This window comes from Hyperolius riggenbachi, chromosome 11 (assembly GCF_040937935.1).
Source record: "Hyperolius riggenbachi isolate aHypRig1 chromosome 11, aHypRig1.pri, whole genome shotgun sequence".
NCBI lineage: Eukaryota > Metazoa > Chordata > Amphibia > Anura > Hyperoliidae > Hyperolius > Hyperolius riggenbachi.
The window spans coordinates 176,212,413-176,239,712 of record NC_090656.1 but is presented as its reverse complement, the minus strand read 5'-3'; the positions used below and the strand labels follow the sequence as shown (position 1 = coordinate 176,239,712).

The 27,300-nt window shown below is 43.0% G+C and overlaps 1 protein-coding gene across 1 annotated transcript in view; it reads left to right on the top strand.

Moving 5' to 3' along the window:
* Positions 1–25,142, top strand: part of HSD11B2 (hydroxysteroid 11-beta dehydrogenase 2) — a 78,074-nt gene extending 52,932 nt beyond the window's left edge. The window contains exons 3-5 of the mRNA XM_068260027.1: positions 1,347–1,532; positions 7,458–7,595; positions 20,278–25,142. Coding sequence (XP_068116128.1) covers positions 1,347–1,532; positions 7,458–7,595; positions 20,278–20,633 — 680 coding nt within the window. The 3' untranslated portion in view covers positions 20,634–25,142. The remainder of the gene's footprint in view (positions 1–1,346; positions 1,533–7,457; positions 7,596–20,277) is intronic.
* Positions 25,143–27,300: the final 2,158 nt, after the last annotated feature.

Sequence of the window (27,300 nt, the reverse complement as noted above, 5' to 3'; positions counted from 1 at the left end):
GTCATAAGACAGCTAAGTGCAGCCGGTTCGGTGCGCACGATCGCGGCGGGGAGCGGCGGCGCCGGTGATAGAGATCTACGCCCTGCCAGGCAGGAGCCCATCAAAACAGGGCGTAGATCTCTATCACCTCGGTCCAGAAATGGTTAAAGATGCTGATTATTTTTCAAGATTTGGAGAAGACACAGTTTGGTTGACCGATGCTGTTTTCTTTAAATGGTTATCTGTCCAGGTTTGATGTTGTTTATAAGGACATATGAGGCTTTATATAAGATAAGAAATTACACAATTGTTATAAAATAGACCAAACGCATTTTTGTTGATTTGATCACAAACTTTCCGTTTCTTTTATGACAAATGTAATTGGCCTGGAATCACTGGGATTGTCACCATAAAAATCAAATTTCAACAGCAACTGGTCTGAGTGTATTAAGTTATAAAGATGCTAATCCTACATTCAAAACCTTTTCTGCTGTTATGGTTTGGAGTTATCACATACTTAATGAGCTCTGGCCCTTTTAGTAGTCAGTGCCAAACAGTTGCATGCTGGGGGTTCTTTTTATCTATAATATATTCCTCCTCTTCCATTTATTACCCTGCCTAACTGCTTATCTGATACCTGATCCCGTACTCCCTTGTTTTTACAAGCAAGGCTGATGTGACTCAGCGATTGGAGGAGAAAAGAAAAAAACAATAAGGGCAGAAATAACATCAGTATATAGCCTCAGCTGTGGGCAAAAGACATGGCCTCCACCAGGAACAGAATTCTCTTCATTTACTATATAAAATTTACAGAATTCAAAACATGGACAGTACAATACACGTGCTATGCAAGTAGATCAAGTATTTATCTACTTAAATATGTGTTGTTTTTCCCTGGCATAGTATGGCTAATCCTACTGCTTTAAACATTCTAACCTTTTTTTTTTTAAAGCGGAGTTAAATACTTCTGGTAACTATTCTGAGGCTTATAATACTGTAAAGTACCCCTGAACTGGAAAATGTACAACCTACTTTTAATTCTGATTTATGTGCGGTGCCGTGACATATGTCACAGCACCATTTGCACCTTCCAGCGCCCCCCACTCTGCTCAGCCATAATCTCCAACGTTAAATATGGGTGGGGAGGAAGTGGCAGCTCCTCTTGTCAGTCTGTCCCTGGGAATGCCCACTTTACTCCCTACTGATGGTTCCAGACATTAGTGTGTAACTACACATAGAGCAGGAGAGCTGTGACTTGTGTGGGCTTAGAGAGATTGGTCTCAGAGCAATCAGTGTACTATCGTTCTGCGAATTTAACCTGATATTTCTGATGTATTAAAGTTACTTTTTTTTGTCTCCATACGTAGGTCTATGGGCACTGGTCAATAACGCGGGATATTGCGCACACTTTGGTGATGCTGAACTTTCACTCATGTCCACCTACAGAAGTTGCATGGAGGTGAACTTTTTTGGGACATTAGAGATAACCAAAGCATTGTTACCAATGTTAAGGAGTGCTAAGGGACGGATTGTGACCATCGGCAGCCCGGCTGGTAGGTACCATTTGATCGTTATTTGCTGCTTTATTTAAAGAAAAAAAATATTCATATATTTGATTTCCTATACCAGGGTTGCCTCACTTTTTCCATGGGAGGCTGCTTTGTGTGGTAGATCTTGCTCATAGAGCTGGTGGCATCTATTAATGTAGACAAGCATTCAGTTTCTATCTGACATACAGGTCTTTCTCAAAAAATTAGCATATTGTGATAGAGTTCATTATTTTCTGTAATGTACTGATAAACATTAGACTTTCATATATTTTAGATTTATTACATATTGATGATTTTGGCATACAGCTCAAACCAAAAATTCCTATCTCAAAAAATTATCATATTTCATCCGACCAATAAAAGAAAAGTGTTTTTAAAACAAAAAAAGTCAACCTTCAAATAATTATGTTCAGTTATGCACTCAATACTTGGTCGGGAATCCTTTTGCAGAAATGGCTGCTTCAATGCGGCGTGGCACGGAGGCAATCAGCCTGTGGCACTGCTCAGGTGTTATGGAGGCCCAGGATGCTTCGATAGTGGCCTTAAGCTCATCCAGAGTGTTGGGTCTTGTGTCTCTCAACTTTCTCTTCACAATATCCCACAGATTCTCTATGGGGTTCAGGTCAGGAGAGTTGGCAGGCCGATTGAGCACAGTAATAACATGGTCAGTAAACCATTTACCAGTGGTTTTGGCACAGTGAGCAAGTGCCAGGTCATGCTGAAAAATGAAATCTTCATCTCCATAAAGCTTTTCAGCAGATGTAAGCATGAAGTGCTCCAAAATCTCCTGATAGCTAGCTGCATTGACCCTGCCCTTGATAAAACACAGTGGACCAACACCAGCAGCTGACATGGCACCCCAGACCATCACTGACTGTGGGTACTTGACACTGGACTTCAGGCATTTAGGCATTTCCCTCTCTAATGTTTATCAGTACATTACAGAAAATAATGAACTTTATCACAATATGCTAATTTTTTGAGAAGGGCCTGTACATCCTGTTTTTAAACTAACCCTCTCATAGACTGAAATGGTAAAAATATTAACAAAAGATTACCTGCACATTGCATAACCTCCAAAAAGATCCAGTTAATAGGACCAAAATTCAGCTTCCTCTAAGAAGGTCCCACTGTACTTTTACTGACTCATATCATGAGCCACCCGAGGACTGTCTTTTTTTTTTTTTTTTTTTTACATAGGCTCCCCTAATATGGTAATAGACAGAGCAGTTGAAAAAAGGCTAATGGCAGGGCTGCACTGCATGTTCTGAAAATAAAGGTGGTAGTAAGGTAAAGGAACAGGAAAAGTCATATAAAATAAGACTGGGTTTGCGTTCCTCAGACCAGGGGTTGGGTAAGTTAAAGTGAATCTGTAGGCTAGTTTAAAACAAAAACAGATACTTAAAGAGAATCTGTATTGTTAAAATCACACAAAAGTAAACATACCAGTGCGTTAAGGGACATCTCCTATTACCCTCTGTCACAATTTCGCCGCTCCCCGCCGCATTAAAAGTGGTTAAAAACAGTTTTAAAAAGTTTGTTTATAAACAAACAAAATGGCCACCAAAACCAGAAGTAGGTTGATGTACAGTATGTCCACACATAGAAAATACATCCATACACAAGCAGGCTGTATACAGCATTCCTTTTGAATCTCAAGAGATCATTTGAGTGTTTCTTTCCCCCTGCATCTCTCATGCACTGAAGTTTCAGGCTGCTTGTTTCTTCCTGCAAACAGCTTTGCCCTTGTCTGTAATTCTTCAGTATGTGAAAGCCCAGCCAGTTTAGAGGAGGATTTATCCAGCTTGTAAAAGATAAGAGAGAAGAGAGAAGCTGCTCTAATCTAAATAACACACAGGCAGTGTGCAGAGAGGGGCCTGGAAGGGGGAGTTCATAGCAGAACCACAACACTGAAGAACTTGGCAGCCTTCCAGACACAGGCTGACAAGTCTGACAGGGGAAAGATACATTGATTTATTACAGAGACTGTGATAGTACAAAGTGCTGCAGTAAGCCAGAACACATTAGAATAGCTTTTAGAACTTGTAGGATGATAAAAAAACAGGATGCAATTTTTGTTACGGAGTCTCTTTAAGGAGAGGGAAGGCTCTGGGTCCTATAGAGCCTTCCCGTTCTGCTGGTGGTCTCATTCCCCCGCAGGCTTCGCGGTTTAAATCTTCCACCATGGGAGACTTTGGCAGTCTTCGGAAGCACTCGGGCTTCCGAAGACAGGCGGCTTAGTACTGCGCTCGCGCGAGTGCTGGAGAGATGGCGCTCGTGCGTGTGCAGTATGGTGCGGCCCATCTTTGGAAGCCCGATTGCTTTCGAAGACTGCCGAAGCCAGCCCAACCCAGAAGAGAGCAGTCGTGGACTGCTAACGAGGGAGCCTGCAGGAAACGCGGAGACCGGGAGGAGAATGGGAGAGCTCTATGGGACTCAGAGCCTTTCCTCTCCTTAGGTAAGTATCTGATTTTTCAGACTCCAGTTAAAGGGACAGGAAGAGTGACATAAAATTGGGCTAGGATTGTGGTCGTTGGGCCAAGGTAGGGTGAGTGTACAGGGACAGAGAGAGTCCATATAAAATGGGACTGGGAAAGCTGTCCTCAGGCCAAGGTTAGGTAAAGGAACAGGGAGAGTCACATAAAATGGGATTGCGTCCCTTAGGCTGCAAAGAGTCACATAAAATGGGACTGGGATTGTGGTCTTTTGAACAAAGCAACTGGACGCTATTCCATCCAACCAAAGTCTTTTTTCCACAGCGAACTGGACCCCATAGTTTAATTTTCATCTGTGGTAATTTTCCTCTTCCTCCTTCCCTCATAAACAACTGTAGGACCTTTGAATTGTTGTACATTTGTTATTCTGGATGAAACAGGTTTTCATACTCTGGTCTTCCCTACTGTCTGGGATCCAGCAAATAGACCAGTTCCTACCCAAAGCTGAGGGGTTGGCTTTTCTGCCAAGCTGCTGTTACTAACCACTGAGCACTCCATCAGCTTCAGCGAGAATTCACAGGGATTTATGGTTTTTCACACCCTCCATTGTGTGTTTGCAAACTATGCACATGTCAGGCTGTATGCCCATATGACTGACCTATAGCCCAGCCTGTAACACCTGCACAAACTCCTACCTAGCACAGAACTACAATACCCTTGCAGGTAGATGTAGCATACAGACTGACAGATAGTATCCACCAAATAGAACCAATAACAATCATACAAGGCACAGTATCACAAGTATAATAGTCACCTGAGGCCTGGAGGATGAGGCAATCCAGATGAGTCAGATGACTGCAAGCAGGAGGAATGGTTATGCAGTTCAGGCACTTAAGAGAAAGCATGGTCCGTACTAGCCAGATGTTAGTCCAGGCAGCATTCTTGCAAGTCCTTATCCAGGCAGGGGTCGATCCAGTCGGCAAACAGACAAGTCCAGGTGCAATAGCAGAGTCGGCAACAAGTAATCCAATAGAGCGTGGTCAGGATACAGGCAGTGTCGGCAACAAATAATCCAATAGAGCGTGGTCAGGATACAGGCAGTGTCGGCACCAGGGAATGAATCTAGAGTAAGCATGGTCAAGATGCAAGGCAGAATCGGCAACAGGGGTCAAATGTTTTGTGAGCGCATACCCAGCAACAAGCCAAAAGCTGCGCAGTCCGCTCCGGCCCACGTGGCGGTGATTGACAGCGCCGCTCGTGCAGGCGCAGTACAGAGCGACCTGGAGGTCGCTCTGACGTCATCGCCGGGGACCGGGTCGGAGCTCTGGCAAATGGCTGCGGGCAGAGCTGCGGCGAGGGAGGTCCTGGGAGCTTGGGGCTGGAGGAAGCCCCCGGTAAGTATCATTTATTTTCTTTATTGTGCCCGGATAACTCCTTTAAATACAAGGCCTAACTAATCAGAAACGAACAGAAATGAAAACCACCAATAGAAGCTCAGCGTATCAGCTGACACGCAACACACACGTGGTTATTGTTTACAGCGGCGGAGCCCGTACTGAGGAGGCGTCTGCTGCCTATCCAATGAGAGCTGAGCACCAGGCTGCACTCCAGTGACGTCAGCGGCCTGCCGAGACCCGGAGGCTTGCGCCTCAGCCCGGGCCTCTGTGTTTCGCTGCCATGAGTGCCCCAATGATCTTACAGCACATTAGTGTGGGCTTACATCATCATCTCTTTTAAACAGCTAACAAAAATGAGGAGAGGTAGGAAACGCCATACAGAGATTTCACTAGGAAGGAAAAATTCAAAAAGGAGAAGGGGAAAAAGACATCCGCCTATTAAGTTAAACTTCACACTGGTAAGTATACACTAATGAAAATAGATATTAATGGGGAGAACACTATTCCCCCCCCCCCCCCCCCATTTCCACCACTGTCATGTGGTTTCCAGGACATGCAGCTGGTACTTCACGATTATGCAATGAATGAGCAGAAGCTTATATAGCCCTCTACAAAATCTGGTTTATCTACAACTTAAACTATTTCACTAGCAATGTACCTGCTGGTAGTGCATATGTGACTACAACCAAAATAACATTTCTGAACAGCAGTTTTACTGGTGGAATCGAGCGTGGTACATTAATATAAGCAGTGGCGTAGCTGGGGTGTTTGACACTCGGTGCGGATAATTTACCGACCCCCCCCCCCCCCCCAAAAAAAAAAAAAAAATAGGTGTGGACATGACATCACATGGGTGGGGGTAACTGTAATGTAACTGTAACAGTAAGGCAGTGGGCTAATATAGGTAGCCAGAATAGATGCCCCCAGTATAGGTTAGTTAGGTAGGTGCCTCCAATATAGGTAGCCAGTATAGTTGCCACCAGTATAGGCTAGGTAGGTGCCCCCGATACAGGTTAGATAGGTAGCTGCCACCCAGTATAGGTTAGATTAGGTAGCTGCCCCCCATTATAGGTTAGATAGGTAGGTGCCCCCCAGTATAGGTTAGATAGGTAGGTGCCCCCCAGTATAGGTTAGATAGGTAGGTGCCCCACAGTATAGGTTAGATAGGTAGCTGCCCCCCAGCATAGGTTAGATGGGTAGCTGCCCCCCTCCGTGCTCCTCCCTACCTGGTTCCAATCGCCGCTCACTAGCCGCCAGTCTCGGCTAAACAGGAATCAGCGTGTAAGCAGAGAGGAGACTGGCGGCTAGTGAGCGGCGATTGGAACCAGGTAGGTGAGTAGCTGTGTATAGCGCTTCCCTGCGCGCTCACTCTGCAGTCTGGAGGGGGGAGCACGGAGGGCAGCCCGGGGAGAGGAAGGGAGGGAGAGGTCGGGCTGCCCTCCCTGTGGCTACGGATCCCCCTCCATTACAACGCATTCCCTCTAGGGAGGCTGGGGTCACCCCACCTGGTGCGGGTCGCACCCCCCTCACAACGCTACTGAATATAAGGATGCTTAAAGTGAACCAGAGACGAAGCAACCTCATGTATTTTACCACATATATCAGTAGGAACATTAGAGAAAACAACTACCCTGCTTTCTGTTTCATTCTTCACTGCTCAGCCTGCTTATTAACAGCCCTGATAAAATCCCAGACTGAGCATTCAGGCTTTGCTCAGGAATCACTATAGCGGTCTTCTCAAGCCCAAGCCTGCCCTGCTATGACTCGGCTATAATGATTCCTGAGCAAAGCCAGACTGAATGCTCAGGATTTTTATCAGGGCTGATAAGCAGGCTGAGCAGTGAAGAATGAAACCGAAAGCAGGGTAGGTGTTTTTTCTAATGTTTCCCCTGATATATATTTATGGTAAAATACACGAGGGTGCTTTGTCTCTGGTTCACTTTAACAAATTTTGATTTTTATATACAGTATGTATTAATAGGAGTTACATCTGTATGCACTTACATCTGTAAGCTTGATGGAGATCCAATGAAAATAATTTGTTAAAAAAAAACTTGTTAAATGTCATTATAAACATATAATCTGCTTTTTGACAGGTGAACATACATTCCCTTTCTTGGCTGCATACGGATCCTCTAAAGCTGCCCTGAGCCGGGTAATGGACACATTTCGTCATGAGCTGATGCCTTGGGGAGTTAAAGTCAGTGTGATACAGCCAGGATCCTACAGAACTGGTTTGTAACAATCAGCATTTCCTATTCTCAAACACAAATGCTCACTGTATCAGTGTTGCCATCTGCCAGTAAATTTGCTCAATAATAAGCTGTCAATAAGGTTTGTAAATGCTACGAATCTCCAAAAATGCACAAATGTGCTCCCCTAAAAAAGAAACCCTGCTAAAAAGTCCTTACAGAGGGCATGAAGGTCCTTTTGGACCTACACCCATAGGAGGGACTTATGCTAAAAGACCACGAGACAGTGACTCCAATATTGTCTGAGGAAGAAGGTTTCACACGCGAAATGCGTTGAACAAGTAGAGTGTACACCAATAAAGATCTTGTTTGCTTGAATATGACAATTTGTGTCATCGATTGAGAGGCTAATGTGTATTCACTCTATGCCTCGCAGTAATCTACGGTAACCGAATCTACAAGACACACAATATATTGGGGTGACCACATTTACATGAAGTTTTCACATGAGCGTGTGCACACAAGTACTTATAGGATCTCCCTAGCTGGATGCCTGCTGTTATTTAATAGTTGAAATACATGGGAGCACCTTTCTTGTACTCATTTTGGGGTAAAACAGATCTGCATAGGGCTAAACCTCAGTAAAACAAATAAAACATCACTTTATAAACATTACAATGAAACATTTTTAAATAGAATTGACCACAAAAATACACAGCGGTGCTTTAATGTTTGTAAGCCTTTTTGAATGTTTAGCATTTCTGCATAACTGATTTAAAGCATAAGTTGTTTAACAGAAGTAAAACTAAACAAGGAGAAATATTTGTTTATTTTGTTTATTGAGAAAAATGAAGAAAAGCTACATAATTGTGTGCTGCAGAACTATGTGAACCTTTACTTCCAATAACTGGACAGCCCTCTTGGGCCGCTATAACTGTGTGGCTTCTGGTAATTGCTGATCAGTCCTAGACATTGGTTTGGAGGAATTTTAATCAATAGCTCCTAAAAGAAAAACTTCTTAGTTTCCTTACATGACCCATCTCACGACCTATAAACAAGATTAAACCAAGACTTTTTGATTTGAACATTCCAGAAACCTAAATTGTGCTTAGGGTCATGGAGTTGCCACGGTAAATAACCTAGTTTATCTTTAAACTTCAATTCACAGAAGTTTATCATGAAAGTTCCCTGCAGATGCTATTTGGAATTTATTGTTCCATAAAAGAATGGAATGCTTTTTTTGTTGAAATGCAGTACCACAAGCCCCAACCATAATATTGACACCACCATGTTTCACAGTTGGGATAAGTTTTCATGCGGGAATTCAGTGGTTGCTTTTGACCAGGTTTTCATTCAAGCTAAAGTGTTTTATTTTATCTCATCTGTCCACAAAACACTCCCATAGCCTTCTTGGTTACCAGCTGTTGCTGGTCAGCTATATTCCTTTTGGATAACAGTGGCTGTATTCTTGTAAGTCTGCCATGCATGTCAATGTTCAATATTTTTTCCATGGTGCACTCATGAAAAAGGTACATTTACCATCTGAAGAGCAGCTTTTAATTCTTTACATATAACTGGAAAATCTCTGATCTCTCGGACTATAACACGCTCTGTTCTTGATTTGATTTGATGTGCTGTTTGTTGGTCAGTCACTCCTGGGCAGGGTAACAGCGTTGTTAAATTAACTACATTTGTACATGATCTGTCTGACATTAGACAGTTGAAGTCTCAACTCCTTTAAGGATTTTTCTATTTTTTCCAGTCTGGCAATCTGGTTACCAAGAATAATTATTTCTAGAGGGTCCTCAGAATTCTCCATGACACAATTCCACAAAGCAGGGTTGGTCAGATCAAATTTAGCTAGCAAAAACATGAATTCCAGTTCTTTAAACAAGGCAGGCACTCCCACAATGACACTCGGTTATCACCCCTTTGAACGAAGCTCCGAACCCCAATTTTGACGTAAACTGATAATCCTGGAAATCAAACATTTTACTCTACTTTTGCCATTATTTAGGTTTATGACTTGTATAAGAAACAGTTTTCTTTAAAAATAATTAATTTCAAAACAGACTCTCAAACTTTAAAACACCTCTGTGGGTTTCTTGAAAATTACAGGCTTATAGTCACCAGTAAACATAGATAGTGCCCAGCTATTCTATCTAGCTTTTCTTCTTGTGTATCGCAAGCTGTAGTGAGATTTGCCCTCAGAATTGGAAGCGGTTTCTCTGCAGGTAATAGCTAGTTCTAATTGGGGTGTTATACAGACGGATGGGAACCCTATTAATTTAAAGATACAATCAAGATTACTGTAAAAGACTTACCTTCCAGCTACAAACGCAAAGATTTACAGAAAACAGCGATTTACTTTAAATATCCGTTACTGATGCTTCTCCTGGAACTCTTTACTCTACCCATGCGTGGATCATATGATACGCACTTTGGCACATTGTAAAAGGTAATCATAGAAAATGAGAGATCACAGTAGAAAGCTTTGAACTAACGGCACAGGATGAAATCCTGACCAAGCCTCGAACATTTGTATGTATCTTTATTGTTAAATGTCACGAGCACAAAGATAAGCAGGCAACATACACAGAATAATGTAATCTAAGCACGTGAAGTGAAAAAAAAAGTGTCTGCATAGATGGATTATTTACATTATCATAACACATACAAATCATTATATCATAATTTTTTTTCTGCTTCAATGGCTTTTTAACCACTTGAGGACCGCAGTGTTAAACCCCCCTAAAGACCAGGCCTTTTTATTGTTAATTGGCCACTGCAGCTTTAACCACCCTGGTGTTCTATTAAGATCGCCAGGGCGGCTGCGGGAGGGTTTTTTTTTTATTAAAAAAAACTATTTCATGCAGCCAACTGAAAGTTGGCTGCATGAAAGCCCACTAGAGGGCGCTCCGGATGCGTTCTTCTGATCGCCTCCGGCGACCAGAAGTAACAAGGAAGGCTGCAATGAGCAGCCTTCCTTGTTTCGCTTACCTCGTCGCCATGGCGACGAGCGGAGTGACGTCATGGACGTCAGCCGACGTCCTGACGTCAGCCGCCTCCGATCCAGCCCTTAGCACTGGCCGGAACTGTTTGTGCCGGCTACGCTGGGCTCAGGCGGCTGGGGGGACCCTCCTTCGCCGCTGTACGCGGCGCCTCGCCGCGCTGCGGTGGCGATCAGGTAGCACATGCGGCTGGCAAAGTGCCGGCTGCGTGTGCTGCTTTTTATTCCATGCAAATCGGCCCAGTAGGGCCTGAGCGGCAGCCTCCGGCGGTAATGGACGAGCTAAGCTCGTCCATACCGCCCGGCTGGTTAAGGCCAAGCTGCAGGGGCGCACAACACTGCACACAAATGATTCCCCCCCCCCCCATTCCCATTCATTGATCTCTGGGCTAATGGGGTGCGGCACAGGAGAGCGCAGCAGCAGCCTTTTGTACATGACCGCAACGTCCAAAAGGCTAAAATAGTTAAATCGCATTTTAACCACTCGCCGACCGCCCACTGTAGATTGGCGGTGACAAACTGGCAGCCCCAGGATCACGTAACGCAGATTGGCCTCGCGTCCTGGGTCTCTTTCGGGCCGGGGATCGCGCGCGCATCCGCCGGCAATAGGCTCCCCCCACCCGCGACGACAACCCGCCGGCCGTTCGGAAGCGCCGGCGGGTTGTTATCCCCACGATCGTCGCATACAAAGTGTATAATACACTTTTTAATGTATACAAAGTGTATTATACAGGCTGCCTCCTGCCCTGGTGGTCCCAGTGTCCGAGGGACCACCAGGGCAGGCTGCAGCCACCCTAGTTTGCACCAAACACACTGATCCTGCCCCCCCTTCCCTCTGATCGCCCACAGCACCCCTCAGACCCCCCCCCCCTGCCCACCACCCAGACCACTGTTTGCACCCAATCACTCCCCTAATCACCCATCAATCACTCCCTGTCACTATCTGTCAACGCTATTTTTTTATTAGGTCCCTAACTGCACCCTGGGGGCTCCTGATCACCCCCCCCCCCCCGTGTACTGTATGCATTTATCCCCCTGTAATAACCCACTGATCACCTGTCAATCACCCATCAATCAGCCCCTAACCTGCCCCGTGCGGGCAATCTGATCACCCACCCACACCATCAGATCGCCCGCAAACCCGCTGTCAGATCACCTCCCAAGTGCATTGTTTACATCTATTCTCTCCTCTAAACACCCACTAATTACCCATCAATCACGCATCAATTACCCCCTATCACCACCTGTCACTGTTACCCATCAGATTAGACTCTAATCTGCCCTTTGCGGGCACCCAATTAACCGCCCACACGCTCAGATTGCCCTCAGATCCCCCTTATCAATTCACCAGTGCATTATTTACATCTGTTCTTCCCTGTAGTAACCCACTGATCACCTGTCAATCTCCCATCAGTCACCCCCTGTCACTGCCACCCATCAATCAGCCCCTAACCTGCCCCTTGCGGGCAATCTGATCACCCACCCACACCATCAGATTGCCTGCAAACCCGCCGTCAGATCACCTCCCAAGTGCATTGTTTACGTCTGTTCTCTTCTCTAAACACCCACTAATTACCCATTGATCACAACCTGTCACTGCTACCCATCAGATCAGACCCCTATCTGCCCCTAGGGCACCCAATCACCCACCCACACCCTCAGAACGCTCTCAGACCCCAGCCCTGATCACCTCACCAGTGCATTGCTTGCATCTATTCCCCCCTCTAATTACACCTTGAGACACTCATCAATCACCTCCTGTCACCCCCTAACACACCTACCCATCAGATCAGGCCCTAATTTGCCCCGTGTGGGCTCCTGATCACTCGGCCAAACCCTCAGATCCCCCTCAGACCCCCTTCAGATCATCTCCCCAGTGCATTGATTGCATCTATTTTCCCCTCTAATCACCCCCTGAGACACCCATCAATCACCTCCTGTCACCCCCCTAGCACTCCTATCCATCAGATCAGGCCCAATACAACCTGTCATCTAAGAGGCCACCCTGCTTATGACCGGTTCCACAAAATTCGCCCCCTCATAGACCACCTGTCATCATCAGGTCATTTTGAGGCATTTGGTTTCTAGACTACTCCTCACGGTTTTGGGCCCCTAAAATGCCAGGGCAGTAAAAAAACCCACAGGTAACCCCATTTTCGAAAAAAGACACCCCAAGGTATTCCGTTAGGTGTATGACGAGTTCATAGAAGATTTTATTTTTTGTCAAAAGTTAGCGGAAAATTGATTTTTATTTTTTTTCATGGTGTCATTTTCCACTAACTTGTGACAAAAAATAAAATCTTCTATGAACTCACCATACACCTAACAGAATACCTTGGGGTGTCTTCTTTCTAAAATGGGGTCACTTGTGGGGTTCCTACACTGCCCTGGCATTTTAGGGGCCCTAAACCGTGAGTAGTCTAGAAACCAAATGCCTCAAAATGACCCGTGAATGCCCCTTAGCGCACCTAGGCTGCAAAAAAGTGTCACATGTGGTAACGCCGTACTCAGTAGTGTTTTGGGGTGTATTTTTACACATACCCATGCTGGGTGGGAGAAATATCTCTGTAAATGACAATTTTTTTGATTTTTTTTTTTTTTTTTTTTTTACACACAATTGTCCATTAGCAGAGATATTTCTCCTACCTAGCATGGGTATGTGTGAAAATACACCCCAAAACACATTATACTACTTCTCTTGAGTACGGCGATACCACATGTGTGACACTTTTTTGCAGTCTAGGTGCGCTAAGGGGCCCAACGTCCTACTCACATTTTGAGGCATTTGCTTTCCAGACTACTCCTCACTTTTAGGGCCCCTAAAATGCCAGGGCAGTGTAAGAACCCCACAAGTGACCCCATTTTAGAAAGAAGACACCCCAAGGTATTCCGTTAGTAGTGTGGTGAGTTCATAGTTTTTATTTTTTTTGTCCAAGTTAGTGGAAAATGACACTTTGTGAAAAAAAAAAAACAATTTCTGCTAACTTGTGACAAAAAATAAAATCTTCTATGAACTCACCATACTACTAATGGAATACCTTGGGGTGTCTTCTTTCTAAAATGGGGTCACTTGTGAGGTTCCTATACTGCCCTGGCATTTTAGGGGCCCTAAACCGTGAGGAGTAGTCTAGAAACCAAATGCCTCAAAATGACCTGTGAAATCCTAAAGGTACTCATAGGATGTTGGGCCCTTTAGCGCAGTTAGGGTGCAAAAAAGTGCCACACATGTGGTATCGCCATACTCAGGAGAAGTAGTATAATGTGTTTTGTTGTGTATTTTTACACATACCCATGCTGGGTGGGAAAAATATCTCTGTAAATAGACAATTGTGTGTAAAAAAAAAAAAAAAAAAAAAAAAGCAAAATTGTCCTTTGCAGAGATATTTCTCCCACCCAGCATAGGTACCGTATTTTTCGGAATATAAGACACACTTTTTCTTCCCCAAAAATGAGGGGGAAATGTGGGTGCGTCTTATATTCCAAAGATGCGGTAAATGTGGCCCCGGAATATACTTACCGGATCCTGTTGCCGCGATCCTCTCCTCCTCGTCTGGCTCTCTTCATCCCAGGACGTCTTGTCATTCATTGTGAACGTTTTTAGAGCCCCAGCTGCCCGCGCTCCTCTTCACTGCAGTTTTCGTATAGACTACAGCCTTTCGATATACATGTGCTGCCGCCGCCATCCTTCCTAGTTACGGCGTCCTCCCCCGATGTCCTCCCTAGTTACAGCGTGCTCCCCGACGTCCTCCCTAGTTACAGCGTCTTCCCCTGACGTCCTTCCTAGTTACAGTGCCTCCGACGTCCCGCACACATATGCGCCGCAGATCAACCAGCAGAGGGCACTGTAACTAGGGAGGACTTCGGGGAAGGACGCTGTAACTATCGAGGACGTCGGGGAAGGACGCTGTAACTAGGGAGGACGTCGGGTGAGGACGCCGTAACTAGGAAAGATGGCGGTGGCAGCACATGTATATAGCAAGGCTGCAGTCTATGCTAAGACTGCAGCAAAGAGGACCCCGGGCAGCTGGGGCTCTGAAGACGTTCACAATGCATGACAAGACGTTCTGGGATGAAGAGAGGAGACTGCAGCTGAAGAGGAGTGCCGCAGCTTGGACCCTGAAGACCTGCATCCTAAATGATGGGCGCCCACTGATGAAGAAAGCCAGATGGGGGAGGAGAGGATCGTGGCGATAGGATCAGGTGAGATGTTTCATCAGGGTTTAGCTAGTGTAGTGTATTTGGTGGTGGCAGAAGGGGTTGGTTAGTGTAGTGTAGTGTAGTAGGTGGTTACAGCAGCATGGGTTAGTTAGTGAAGTGTAGTGTAGTGGGGGCAGCAGGGGTAAGTGAAGTGAAGTGTGGTGTGGTATAGATGGGCAGTGTAGCTTAGGCCAGTGTGGTGTAGATGGGCAGTGTAGTTTAGGGAGAAAAGGTCCATAAGACGCCCCTGCACCATAGACGCACCTAGGATTAGTTTTTTTTTTTTTCTCTGATTTTTGCCCCCTAAACCTAGGTGCGTCTTATATGCCGGAGCGTCTTATACTCCGAAAAATACGGGTATATGTAAAAATACACCACAAAACACATTATACTACTTCTGAGTACGGCAGTACCACATGTACTCCTCACGGTTTAGGGCCCCTAAAATGCCAGGGCAGTTTAGGAACCCTACAAGTGACCCCATTTTAGAAAGAAGAAACTCCAAGGTATTCCGTTAGGGGTATGGTGAGTTCAAAGAAGATTTTATTTTTTGTCACAAGTTAGCGGAAATTGACACTTTGTGAAAAAAAAAAACAATAAAAATCAATTTCCGCTAAGTGTCAATTTCCGCTAACTTGTGACCCAAAAAAAAATCTCCTATGAACTCCCCATACTCCTAACAAAATACCTTGTGGTGTTGTCTTTCTAAAATGGGGTCACTTGTGGGGTTCCTAAACTGCCCTGGCATTTTAGGGGCCCTAAACCGTGAGGCGTAGTCTTGAAACCAAATGTCTCAAAACGACCTGTGAAATCCTAAAGGTACTCATTGGACTTTGGGCCCCTTAGCGCAGTTAGGGTGCAAAAAAGTGCCACACATGTGGGATCGCTGTACTCGGGAGAAGTAGTATAATGTGTTTTGGGGTGTATTTTTACACATACCCATGCTGGGTGGGAGAAATCTCTCTGTAAATGGACAATTGTGTGTAAAAAAAAAAAAAAATCAAAACATTGTCATTTACAGAGATATTTCTCCCACCCAGCATGGGTATGTGTAAAAATACACCCCAAAACACATTATACTACTTCTCCTGAGTACGGCAATACCACATATGTGGCACTTTTTTGCAGCCTAACTGCGCTAAGGGGCCCAAAGTCCAATGTGCACCTTTAGGCTTTACAGGGGTGCTTACAATTTAGCACCCCCCAAAATGCCAGGACAGTAAACACCCCACAAATGACCCCATTTTGGAAAGTAGACACTTCAAGGTATTCAGAGAGGGGCATGGTGAGTCCGTGGCAGATTTCATTTTTTTTTTTTTTTGTCACAAGTTAGCAGAAATGGAAACTTTTTTTTTTGTGTGTCTCAAAGTGTCATTTTCCGCTAACTTGTGTCAAAAAATAAAATCTTCTATGAACTCCCCATGCCTCTCAGTGAATACTTTGGGATGTCTTCTTTCCAAAATAGGGTCATTTGGGGGGTATTTATACTATCCTGGAATTTTAGCACCTCATGAAACATGACAGGTGCACAGAAAAGTCGGAGATGCTTCAAAATGGGAAAATTCACTTTTTGCACCATAGTTTGTAAACGCTATAACTTTTACCCAAACCAATAAATATACACTGAATTTTTATTTTTTTTTAATCAAAGACATGTAGCACAATAAATTTGGACAAAAATGTATACAGAAATTTTACTTTATTTGACAAATGTTATCACAGAAAATTAAAAAAATCATTTTTGATGAATATAATAAAAACTAAACATTGCAGCAGCAATCAAAAATAGCACCAAAAGAAAGCTGTATTAGTGACAAGAAAAGGAGGTAAAATTCATTTAGGTGGTAGGTTGTATGACTGAGCAATAAACCGTTAAAGCTGCAGTGGTCTGAATGGAAAAAAAGGCTCTGGTCCTTAAGGGGTTTTATGACTGCAGTCCTTAAGTGGTTAAGACCGGAAGAGGCAGTATTGCTGGTATTTTCCCCCCTCTTGGCCACCTCATAAGGGGAGGTAATGGGCAGGGAAGAGGAAAGAATGTGAGGGTGATTGGAGGGAACATCATTCAAGCCTGCCTCTTCCTGTCTGAAAATGTGACTTTAGCCAAAAGTCAAATGTTTGGAGTGATAATGGGGACTGGGGAGAGTGAGGAGAGGAACAGACAACACACAGAGGTATGTGGATTCAGCATAAACCTACCTCCGTGATCACCTTAGGTAGCTTTGCCTTGGGTAAGGTGTCCTATAAGTAAAGGTACTAATTTCCAGGCCCGTGTTTTGCCAGAGCTTGTGTCTGTGGGAGTTGATAAGCTGATAGCTGCTGTCTGTGAATGGCTGCCCTGTGTTTACCAAGGTATAAACAGAAACTTAGAGCCAGGCATTCCTGTTTATGAAATAGCCAACAGATGGAAAGCCATCAGTGCGGTCAGATTGTGGCAGCAATCAAAATAGCAATAGCTATTTTTTCCCCTATTTATTTAGAACTGATGCAGAAGTTTACAGAGTACATCAAAACATGCACAGTTCTCAAGTGCCTAAGGTGGATGAAGCTACTCAACACACAGCACAAAGCATGTGTAGCATTTGCTGCTATTATGTCATTTGGCACAACTGTATTTGGTTGGTTCATTTTCTGTGTACGTTTCTATTGCGAATTACCGACAAATCTTTGCAAATGCTGTATATCTTCATTGGCCAAGTGAAGCCCCCCATGAATCCACCATAAAGAGATAAACACTAAACAGCAATGGTGTGTATAACAGGGTAGCAAGGAGGAAGCCACTGTTCTTATCCAAAATATTGCTGAGTCTGACAATCCACAGTTTACTAAAGATCATGTGGACAAACCAGAAGCAGTGATGATCTCCGGAATGCTAACAGATCAAATCCGAATGACTTTTATTCTGATGTCATCCTCCTATTTAATGCACCTGAGCATGCGGGGGGTTAAACTTACCCAGCAAGCATCTTATTATTACACTGCTCTGCAATGTAGGGAGAAGGTGTGTGTGTGTGGGGGGGGGGGGGAGATTTGCATCCCAGAAGTGGGCCCCATGGTAGTTTTGCTGGGGTGTCCCATTGGTTGTTTCTGCAACCCAGTTTGAACTGATACTGTAACCCTGTCACCTGTGTGCTGCTGTTCTTTTACTACTTAGTTATGCACATTTGAACCTCTCAGGACCATCTAAAATGGCAAGGAGGGCTGCTTTCGGCCTGAGGGCCTTGATTTTGACACCTGTGCAATAGACAAATCTGCAGTGATTCCCTGGTTGAGTCAGGAGCATAATTTTGTACAAGTACTTTTTCTTCTTCTATTTTCTCTTTTACATTTGCAGTTCATCTGTATTTTTTCCCTGACAGCCAGAACTAAGCAGATGATATAACATCCAGACAGCCTAATTGGTTTGACAGACCAGAAGGGTATAATGTGGCCTAGAACAGGGTGGATTGTACCTTGTCCACCTAGCTTCCATTCATTAAACCTACCAATGGTAAAACATGCAGTTTGTACTCGGCAAAGTTTTTCATTATGGGAGACACGACTGACATTTAACCACTGTCAGTCTGACAGCATAAAAGGACAATTTCATGCTTTTGGAATTTCTCTTTTATCAGTTAAAAACATCTGATAGAACCGTTCAGTTTATTTTTTTCCCCTCTAATACTGTGCTTGTTCACTTAAGAGCAGCAAGCGTGTGCTGATATTAGGAGAATGAACCTGGGACTGGCTAGACTTGCAGTGCACACAAGGACAATCATTTAAGCTTAACACAATTTCCATTTGTTTTGAAATTCAGTAATGTTTCCTGTATTGATGAAACACTGCTAGCTATTCATAAACAAGAAGGACAGATCTATAAAGTACAAATAGCCATTTCAAAGCTAGTACACGGGAGATCAGTATGCCCAGAACAGGTCAACAAAGCCTGGACAGAGTCAGGGAGACTCGCCTATTGCAGCTAGCCTAGGTTTGCTTTGCTGAATGAACCGCAGTGATGGTGCAGAGACAAGTGAGGGTAAATCAGGCATACCTACACCAAGTCTGGATTAGAGCACAAAGGAGTGGTACAGATCTCTACTGAAAATAGTTTTTTTTTGTCCAGTGAGTTTTGTACAGAGTGGAGACTTTTGTTCTTTTTGTTTGTTTTCTTTGCGGTCGGATATTGACAATTTTACAAAGAATGTGACACAAGCCAGCATTTTTCTGGCTATTGCTACATTATGTCCCCAGGCCACACTGATAACATGATAATGCTTATTGGTCTGACTGTGGACCTTCTAGTAAGAAACAGACTCAGAGTGGCACTTGATGGCACTTGAAGTAAGCGATATGGAGGCTGCCATACTTGATTCCTTTAAAACAATACAAAGACTGCTGTCTGTCAAGCAATTACCAATTGTCCTGAGACTTTGGAGTAGTGAAATTATAAACAAAGCCACCACCTGCTTCATGTTGTATTGGGTCTGGAAACACAGGTCATGCAAGTGGCTGGATCATATTCACATTTAACTGATCTTAGGGGATCTTCTGGAGAATGATGAAGCCTTGTTGTAGTGAACATGCTACAATGGCACAGCTCTGGGAATACAAATACAGCCCTATACTTAACAAAAATAGATAAAACTCTGAGAGCCTTAAGCCTTATACTTCATTTCATTTTTAACCCTACAGCAGCAGTGTTCTCCCCAGGCTCTTTTAGCCGGGTGCGCTACCCGGCTAGTTTTGGTGAGCACCCGGCTGTCATCAGCTCACCTCTTCCTATGGTGTAAGCAGAGTTGCGCAACGATGTAACCGGCCCTGCATTCTCTCATATTGCCCCACCCGGCTACTTTTCATGCCACCCGGCTGGAAAATATTTCTGGGGAGAACACTGAGCAGTGAACCTGACATGAGAGTGATGCGGAGGCTCCTATATTTATTTTCTTTTAAAGTGTCCCCAAACTATTGCATAGCACAGACTGAAAGGTTTTGCACATAAAGTTGCTTAATATTCACTGCTGCTGTGTTATTTATTTAGCCAGATCAAACTGTCTTATCGGTAGCTGTCTCCTCAAACATAGTGAATTCAGCAAAGTGAATCCAAGTTAAAGCTTCAGGTTTTTATTTTTTCGGGTTTCCATAAATTGTAATGAAAAAGGTTTGTATGCTGTGGCTAATCCTTCAGAGCAGAAAGGAGGTTCCACTTGAAACAATACCAGCTGACTGGCAGTCCTGCCGATCCTCTGGCATCAGGACTGTCTTAACCCTGAAACGTGCATATGACTAATCCAGTCTTTGAGTCAGAGCACCTGATCTGCGTGCTTGTTCGGGGTCTGTGTCTAAAAGTGTTTGAGACACAGGTACATGGGGGACAACCATGTAATTTGCATTGTTTAAAAGGAAATAAATATTGCAGCCTCCGTATCACTGTCACCTCGGGTTCCTAAAGGATGCCAGTAAATATGCCTCACTACATATGTAATACTAACTTCTTATATACTTGCATTGTAAATTGTGACTGTCCTGTGTCCTTGTCTCCAGGTGCACACGATGATAAAAGCCATTGGGAGAATCAGCACAAGAAACTACTGGCCAACCTACCTACAGATTTGCTGCAAGAATATGGTGAGGAATACATCTGTGAAACAAAAAGCCTGTTCCTGGAATATGGGAAAACAGCCCACACTGACCTCAGCCCTGTGATAGACAGCGTCATTGATGCCATCCTGTCTGAGAACCCCAAAGTGAAATACTATGCTGGGAAGTCACTATGGCTCCTTTACTTCATTGGGATCTATCTACCGCACAGCATCAGCGACAGCTTCTTCAAAAGCTTATTCCTGAAAAGTAAGAACACGCCCAGAGCCCTGAGGAAACAGAAGCAGAACAGCGAATAATCGCCTCCATCTTCAAAACTGAACCAAAATGAACTCTGGGAACCACATTACATTCATACCAATCCACAGATGAATGGAGATGTGCATTTTCTCTCCACCAAGATGATTCATTAATCTCATCTGAGGAATGATTGTTTAACGGTATAATCATACAGATACCGTACGACATATTTGTGTAAAGTGCCTTCTTAAACATATAAGGGAAATCGCAGCACCCGCTCACTTACAGAGTGTAAGAAAACTTCTATGGAAAGTCCCACTCAGTCTTAGTTATTAAAGCCCTAGATAAGGCATATGCTTTATCAGTGCATTTTTTGTGTGGAAAATCTCACAATTTTCTTGCAGAAAGTTTAGTGCACTCCATGCAAACCATTTTTGCATTATTCATTTTTTTAATGACCTTGCTAGTTGAGTTTGCAATGCTAGTGTCAGATACTGCTTGGCTGCACTGAAAATCTGTTATATTTTGTCCAAACTGCTCCCTATATCAAAGGCTGGATTTATACTTTTTCCGCCCCCAGGCCAACTTTTTTGCACCTTTCATGTGCAGCCCCCTTTTTTAAATCTAACATTCATGTACAGCAGCCTCCTTCAATGCAGGTCTCTTGGGCAGCAGCTCCCTATTTCCATGTGTTGCTGCTCATTTGCAACCTTTGCATTGATAAGATTTCTTATCAGTGAGGGTCACACTGTAGTCACTTCCTGTCTGAGTCAGGACTGAGTCAGCCACTTACATACCTGATATTTAACTCTTTCAGACAGAAATAAAAAAAAAAAAGTAACAGCATAGTTATTTGTGTGCTTGGCACTGTACATACACATGTCTATCTCATCATGTCACTTCGGGTATCCTTTAAGAACCCTTCCTAATTGGACAACTCCTCTGTACAAAAAAGGCCTTGTTCTGCTGTAATACAGTTAAATAAGATTTCTCCATAGAGAACAATACTTATTGTTGACCAAATCTGAGGAGTTTACCCATGTGACAGCAATGTGACATTTCTTCTGCTCATTAACTAACAGCAAGTGGCAGAGCAAGTGGGGCTTGAACAAACTAATGGTGTGTACACACTTGAAAGATAAATGAAAGATATCAGACCAATTTTACCACCTTCCATGTAGTATGAGAGCCATACTCTACACACAGTCTATTCTATGGAGCTGAACTCCCCATCAGGTAGAAATCTTTGCAAGATGCTGCTTACAAAGGCCGCTGTACACATTCAAAAGATCTGTTCCTGCAAAAGATTTCAGTTTAAATACAACTATATTTACTATTTGTATCTATTATTCCAAGACACTAATGCATAAAATAAATATTATAAAGCACGCCATTTCCCTATGGCAGTTTGGACACATTTCCTGCCTGCCAAGTAATGACTATGCCAATTATTACTTTTAACACTGAGCACAGAGCAACATTATTTGATTTCCTGTAAGGTACCGTATTTAGTGTGTCACCACACTGGGGGGAGGTGATGCAAGACTAATGGCCATGCACACATAGTGGATTTTATGCAGTAATATACAAAGATTATATTACAGAAAAAGGAAGTATGCGGTATCAGAGAGTTCTAGATGTAACCGTAGGACTGGAAATGCAGGCAAATCTCCTCTATCCTGAATATGAAGTACAGTCTTATGGCGTGACACATTCCACCTGCACCCAAACAATTTAAGAGAGATTGACATCCTTATCGGTATTTTTTCTGTACTGCTTTTTCCCCATTTCCAATTTTTTTAATTAAATAATGTGTATGTTTGATTATAATGATGATCAATGATATGCAAATACGTCTGAGCTTATGCAAATGTATGTAGATTTGTATGCAAATATATGCAGTCTGAAAATGGACCAATCAATTTAAACCTAGGTGGGACTTGATTGGTCTATTTTCAATAGTCCTAACTTCACTCACAAGTATTTGCATATCACTGATTATCCCTAATAATGAGTAGACCGTAAGCATTTTTATTGCCAAAGTTGACCTTGTATAACACCCGACAGAGGGCGCTGTTTTCTGCACGCTATTGTCACATGCAAGCTTAAAGGTAACCAGAGGAGAGAGACCTATGGTGGCTGCCATATTTATTTTCTGTTAAACTATAACAGTTGCCTGGCAGTCCTGCTCATGGTCAGTAGCGTCTGAATCTCACACCTGAAACAAGCTCAGGGTCTATGGCTAAACATATGAAGGTGGATCAGCAGGTCAGCCAGGCATTGTGAATCGTTTAAAATATGTCAGCTTCCATATCTCTCCCCTTGGGTTCCCTTTAAGAACATTGTGCAGTAATTACACAGGATACATGGTAATGACTTGGTATCGAGTTTTGTGGCTAGTTGAATTCCAGGGATTGGTCATTCAGTACATATTGCACCAGCAAAACCTCAACATGTTTATGGGGAACAAGAAAAATGGCCTTTACATTTTACTAGTTTTTTTCTTAGTTTGTAAAGTCAAACAAGATTTTTTTTGTTTTCTAGAATGTGCGTCTTTTACATTTCAAAGAGTTAAAGGTTGGTTAACATTGCAAGAATTTAGCAAACCACAAACTGGCACATTTCATTAGTCAAAATGATAATAAGCAAAGTAAAACGATCAAAAATTAAAGTGAAATCACATCTTTTGGTCGATATGAAGGGTAAATTTGTATGGAAAGACCATGCCAACCTCAATAAGTCATAATTTATGATTATTTAAGTGAAAAATGCTTGCTCTTGCCTAGCGTGGATTAACTACAAATTTGGCTTCTAATGTCGCAAGTATCTTGCTAGGCGAAATTGGGGCAAATTCCCTGTGAGGCGGAAGTTAAACATTTTGCTTGCTCATCCTACTTAGTATAGGAGGTGATCTAATATCTGACAATATCAGAGGAAACTGCATTAAGGTGGCCATACACTGGCCAACAGATACCATAGATTGCTCTCCAATCATTATCTGCTCGAATCCCTCCACACACTACACACAAGGGCTCATATATGCAATTCACGTTTTCTCCTGAGTTTTCTCCTAGGTGATATTTTTACAACTTGTCATAAAATGTCTTTTAAGTCACCAGCAAGCAAGAAAATACTCAAATTAAAATTGATAGTGCTTTTTCACTAACTTTTGGGTACATTTCAATTCTAAAATGATGAAAATTTAGTTTAAAGAGTAGATGAAAATGATCTCCTAGGAGACCACTTGGGTGAAAAAATGAATTGCATATGGGCCAAGGGTGTTTAATAGATTTCAGCATAAAAATCTGTGCCTGCCTGCTTGTGTCATACATCTTGTCTACAGAAGATGTCCTTGTTGGGGGAGGAGAGCTATAAATGGCAGCTATTTTATCAGGTAAATGAAAGAAACTTATTTTAACCCGACCACAGTATAATCTTGTTAGAGTAAACTCTGATATAGTAAAACTTCTGGTATAGTAAACTAAATGTCTAGCCTCTGCTAAGCGCCAATATAAGTTTATGGGAGTAACGCCTAGTATAGCAAACCTAGATATAATAGAACTTCTGTTATAGTAAACCTTTTTTTTGTGTGTGGGGGGGGGGGAGGGCTCCTGGTATTCTGTTTCCGGCTGTAGTGGAAAGTGGGTGTCAGTCAGTGACCCATGAGCGGTGGTTGGTTGTCAGGCTGTTATCTGCAGGCTACTCTTAGCCAGTACATTGGCTATAGGCCACAGGCTGCATCTACTGGTGAGACCTATGCTTCCCGTGTAAACAAACTGCTGCCCGATTACTGAGGGAATTGCCTTTCGTCTGTGACTTGCTTGTGCATGGCTGCAACACTACAGCATCATCCAGTCTGCACAGAAATGAGGACAGAGAAGCACACTATAAATACTATAAGCTGCATTAACTGGTGAGACCTATGCTTCCTGTGAAAGCTGTTTCATGATTATTGCATACAAATCCCTGCATATTGAGCACCTTGCATTTTGATCTAGCTTAGACACTGTCTATGCTCGCTTGCTAAAGCACTGGAAAAAAAAATGACTCCCAATTATTGACTGAATTAAAATAAGTTACTACAGTCTACTTTGTGTGCTTAAGTATGACAATCTCAGATATAGTAAACATCTGATATAATAAAGCACTTTGCCCAGTCCCTTGAAGTTTACTATAAAGGGATCCTACTGTAGTTACTACAGATGTATATCCATTGTTTCACTTTCAAGAAGCAGAAATATCAGTACACATAACTGGGTATTTAAATTGGACATTTACTGAATGCAATTTAATAAATTAACACTGAAATTACTGATACTACCAAAAACTTCTCTCATTATTCTAGTCTGTTTTAACCTTGTAATCACTGAACATTGAATTCTAGAAAATGTTTTGTAATCGTACTTGTGTGGGGCACATGATCACTTTGCTATATCACTTCTTGTGCTTTAAAAAAAGAAAAAAAAATCTCATTATTTTTCTAAGCCATTGCAATTTGTTTTCCTGTAAGATTCTTGTCTTGTTTTCAGAAAATGAAAGTTTATATTTTTAAATAAAAGCACATTAAATCATGTGACGAAAACTTGTAAGTGTGGATATCATTCTTTTATGACGTCTGGGATTTATTGGCTTTTATCTCAAAGATTCCACCTAAAACTGATGGCTTGACAATGGGGTTCTTAAGATGCCCAATAACAATCCTGAACAATTGACTATGCAATCCAATTGTTTGGAATCGATTGTTCGGGTCTACCAATGGAAATGAAAACAATAAGCAATCTGAATCAGACTAAAAGAATTGTTCTGAAATTCAGATTGCCAGAACAATTGATGGAACAATCGTTTGTCATCCATCGGCAATATTAGCGGTACCTGACCTGTTCAATCGTACGTTCGATCGTTCAAGAAATTGTACTGTAAATTGGCACCTTTATATTTGATCTGGAAATATCTCACTGTTGGAATTGCCAGATCTAAAGGTAGTGGAGAAAATGTGTTTTCCCCATGCAGATAAAAACAGACAGCAGTGAAGCGCTGCAGGCATTTTCTCTATCAATTACATTAGCTTCTGTGATAAAACGTGCATGTTTTCACACATAAAGACGCATATGCTGTATAGAAAACGCATACAGAAAACTTACTGACAGGTGTGCTCACAGCCTCAGGTTATTACACTCACTCTGTCCATCTCTGATGGAGCAGCACTGGCTCCGCAGTCTTTTCCAGCATCACTACAGTACACAACACTTGGGGAGGGGTAGAGAGGTTGGAGGCTGGATGCTGTACACAAGAGTCTGCTGCACACTGAATAGGGGCTGTCTACAAATCTTTGTCTGCAAAACTTTGTATGATTTCTTATCCGTGGCTGAGCAGATGCAGTCATTAAAACAATTGTGCAGAGAGCAGAAAGCTTTTTCTCTCCAGGCCCTTAGTTGTCAGTCTCTCAGGACAGGGAAAATAAACTCCTCCCTCCACAGGGCCCCTGCAGCTTCTGGGCCCCCCTGCAGCTGGATCCCTTGCAGGGTCTATTGTTACACCCCTGGTTCGGAAAATTTAATTAGGTTCCTACCAATAAACTCATAACTTTGTGTTTACCTAAAATGAAAGGGAAATGTGAGCCCCTGGGATCAAATGAACTACTCTTAAAGGATAATTGACCTCCCACCTTCCTCAAACAAGTCACTCGTGGGTCTAAATATTATGGAATAATTTAAATAGTTTGCTAAATAAAAAAAAGGTGGAAAATAACTACAGAGGAAGTAAATTTAACTGCAGAGGAGGTAACTTAAAGGGATACTGTAGGGGGGACGGGGGAAAAGGAGTTGAACTTACCCGGGGCTTCTAATGGTCCCCCGCAGACATCCTGTGTTGGCGCAGCCACTCACCGATGCTCCGGCCCCGCCTCCAGTTCACTTCTGGAATTTCTGACTTTAAAGTCAGAAAACCACTGCGCCTGCGTTGCCATGTCCTCACTCCCGCTGATTTCACCAGGAGTGTACTGCGCAGACACAGACCATACTGGGCCTGCGCTGTGCGCTCTTGGTGACATCAGCGGGATCAAGGACACGGCAACGCAGGCGCAGTGGTTTTCTGACTTTAAAGTCAGAAATTCCAGAAGTGAACTGGAGGCGGGGCCAGAGCATCGGTGAGTGGCTGCGCCAACACAGGATGTCTGCGGGGGACAGTTAGAAGCCCCGGGTAGGTTCAACTCATTTTCCACCGACCCCCCCCCTACAGTATCCCTTTAAGGAATCAAGAGATAAGATAACACTCTCACTGTGTGGCGGTAAGTTTTTCTCTTGCCTTATTATCTCCAGCATGATCTTAGTGAATTGAGGCCATTGGGCTCAATTCTGGTAGCTATGTGAGGTAAATATTTTTTTGTAGGTAAAATACCTCATGAGGTATTTTCCTCTTCTTTTATCAATTCTGAAAGATGTTTCTCCATTTCCAAACATGAGGTAAAACATGAGGTAAATGCATAGAGTGAGGTAAAACATGAGGTATTTCAGTGGTAAGCATGCAGCAAATAATAGTCTTTAATTGTCTTCCATAAGTTAGGGTAGTCTTTGGAAGAATTTTTTTTTTTTTTTTTGGAGGAGGGAAGGTGTATTTGATTATGTAGCAACCTATGAAAAGTAAATTTATAGGCATCCATTATTAAAAAAAAAAAAAAAAATCCAGCTCATTTACCTTTAGAGGCTGGGGGGGAGGAGCACTTTTAGA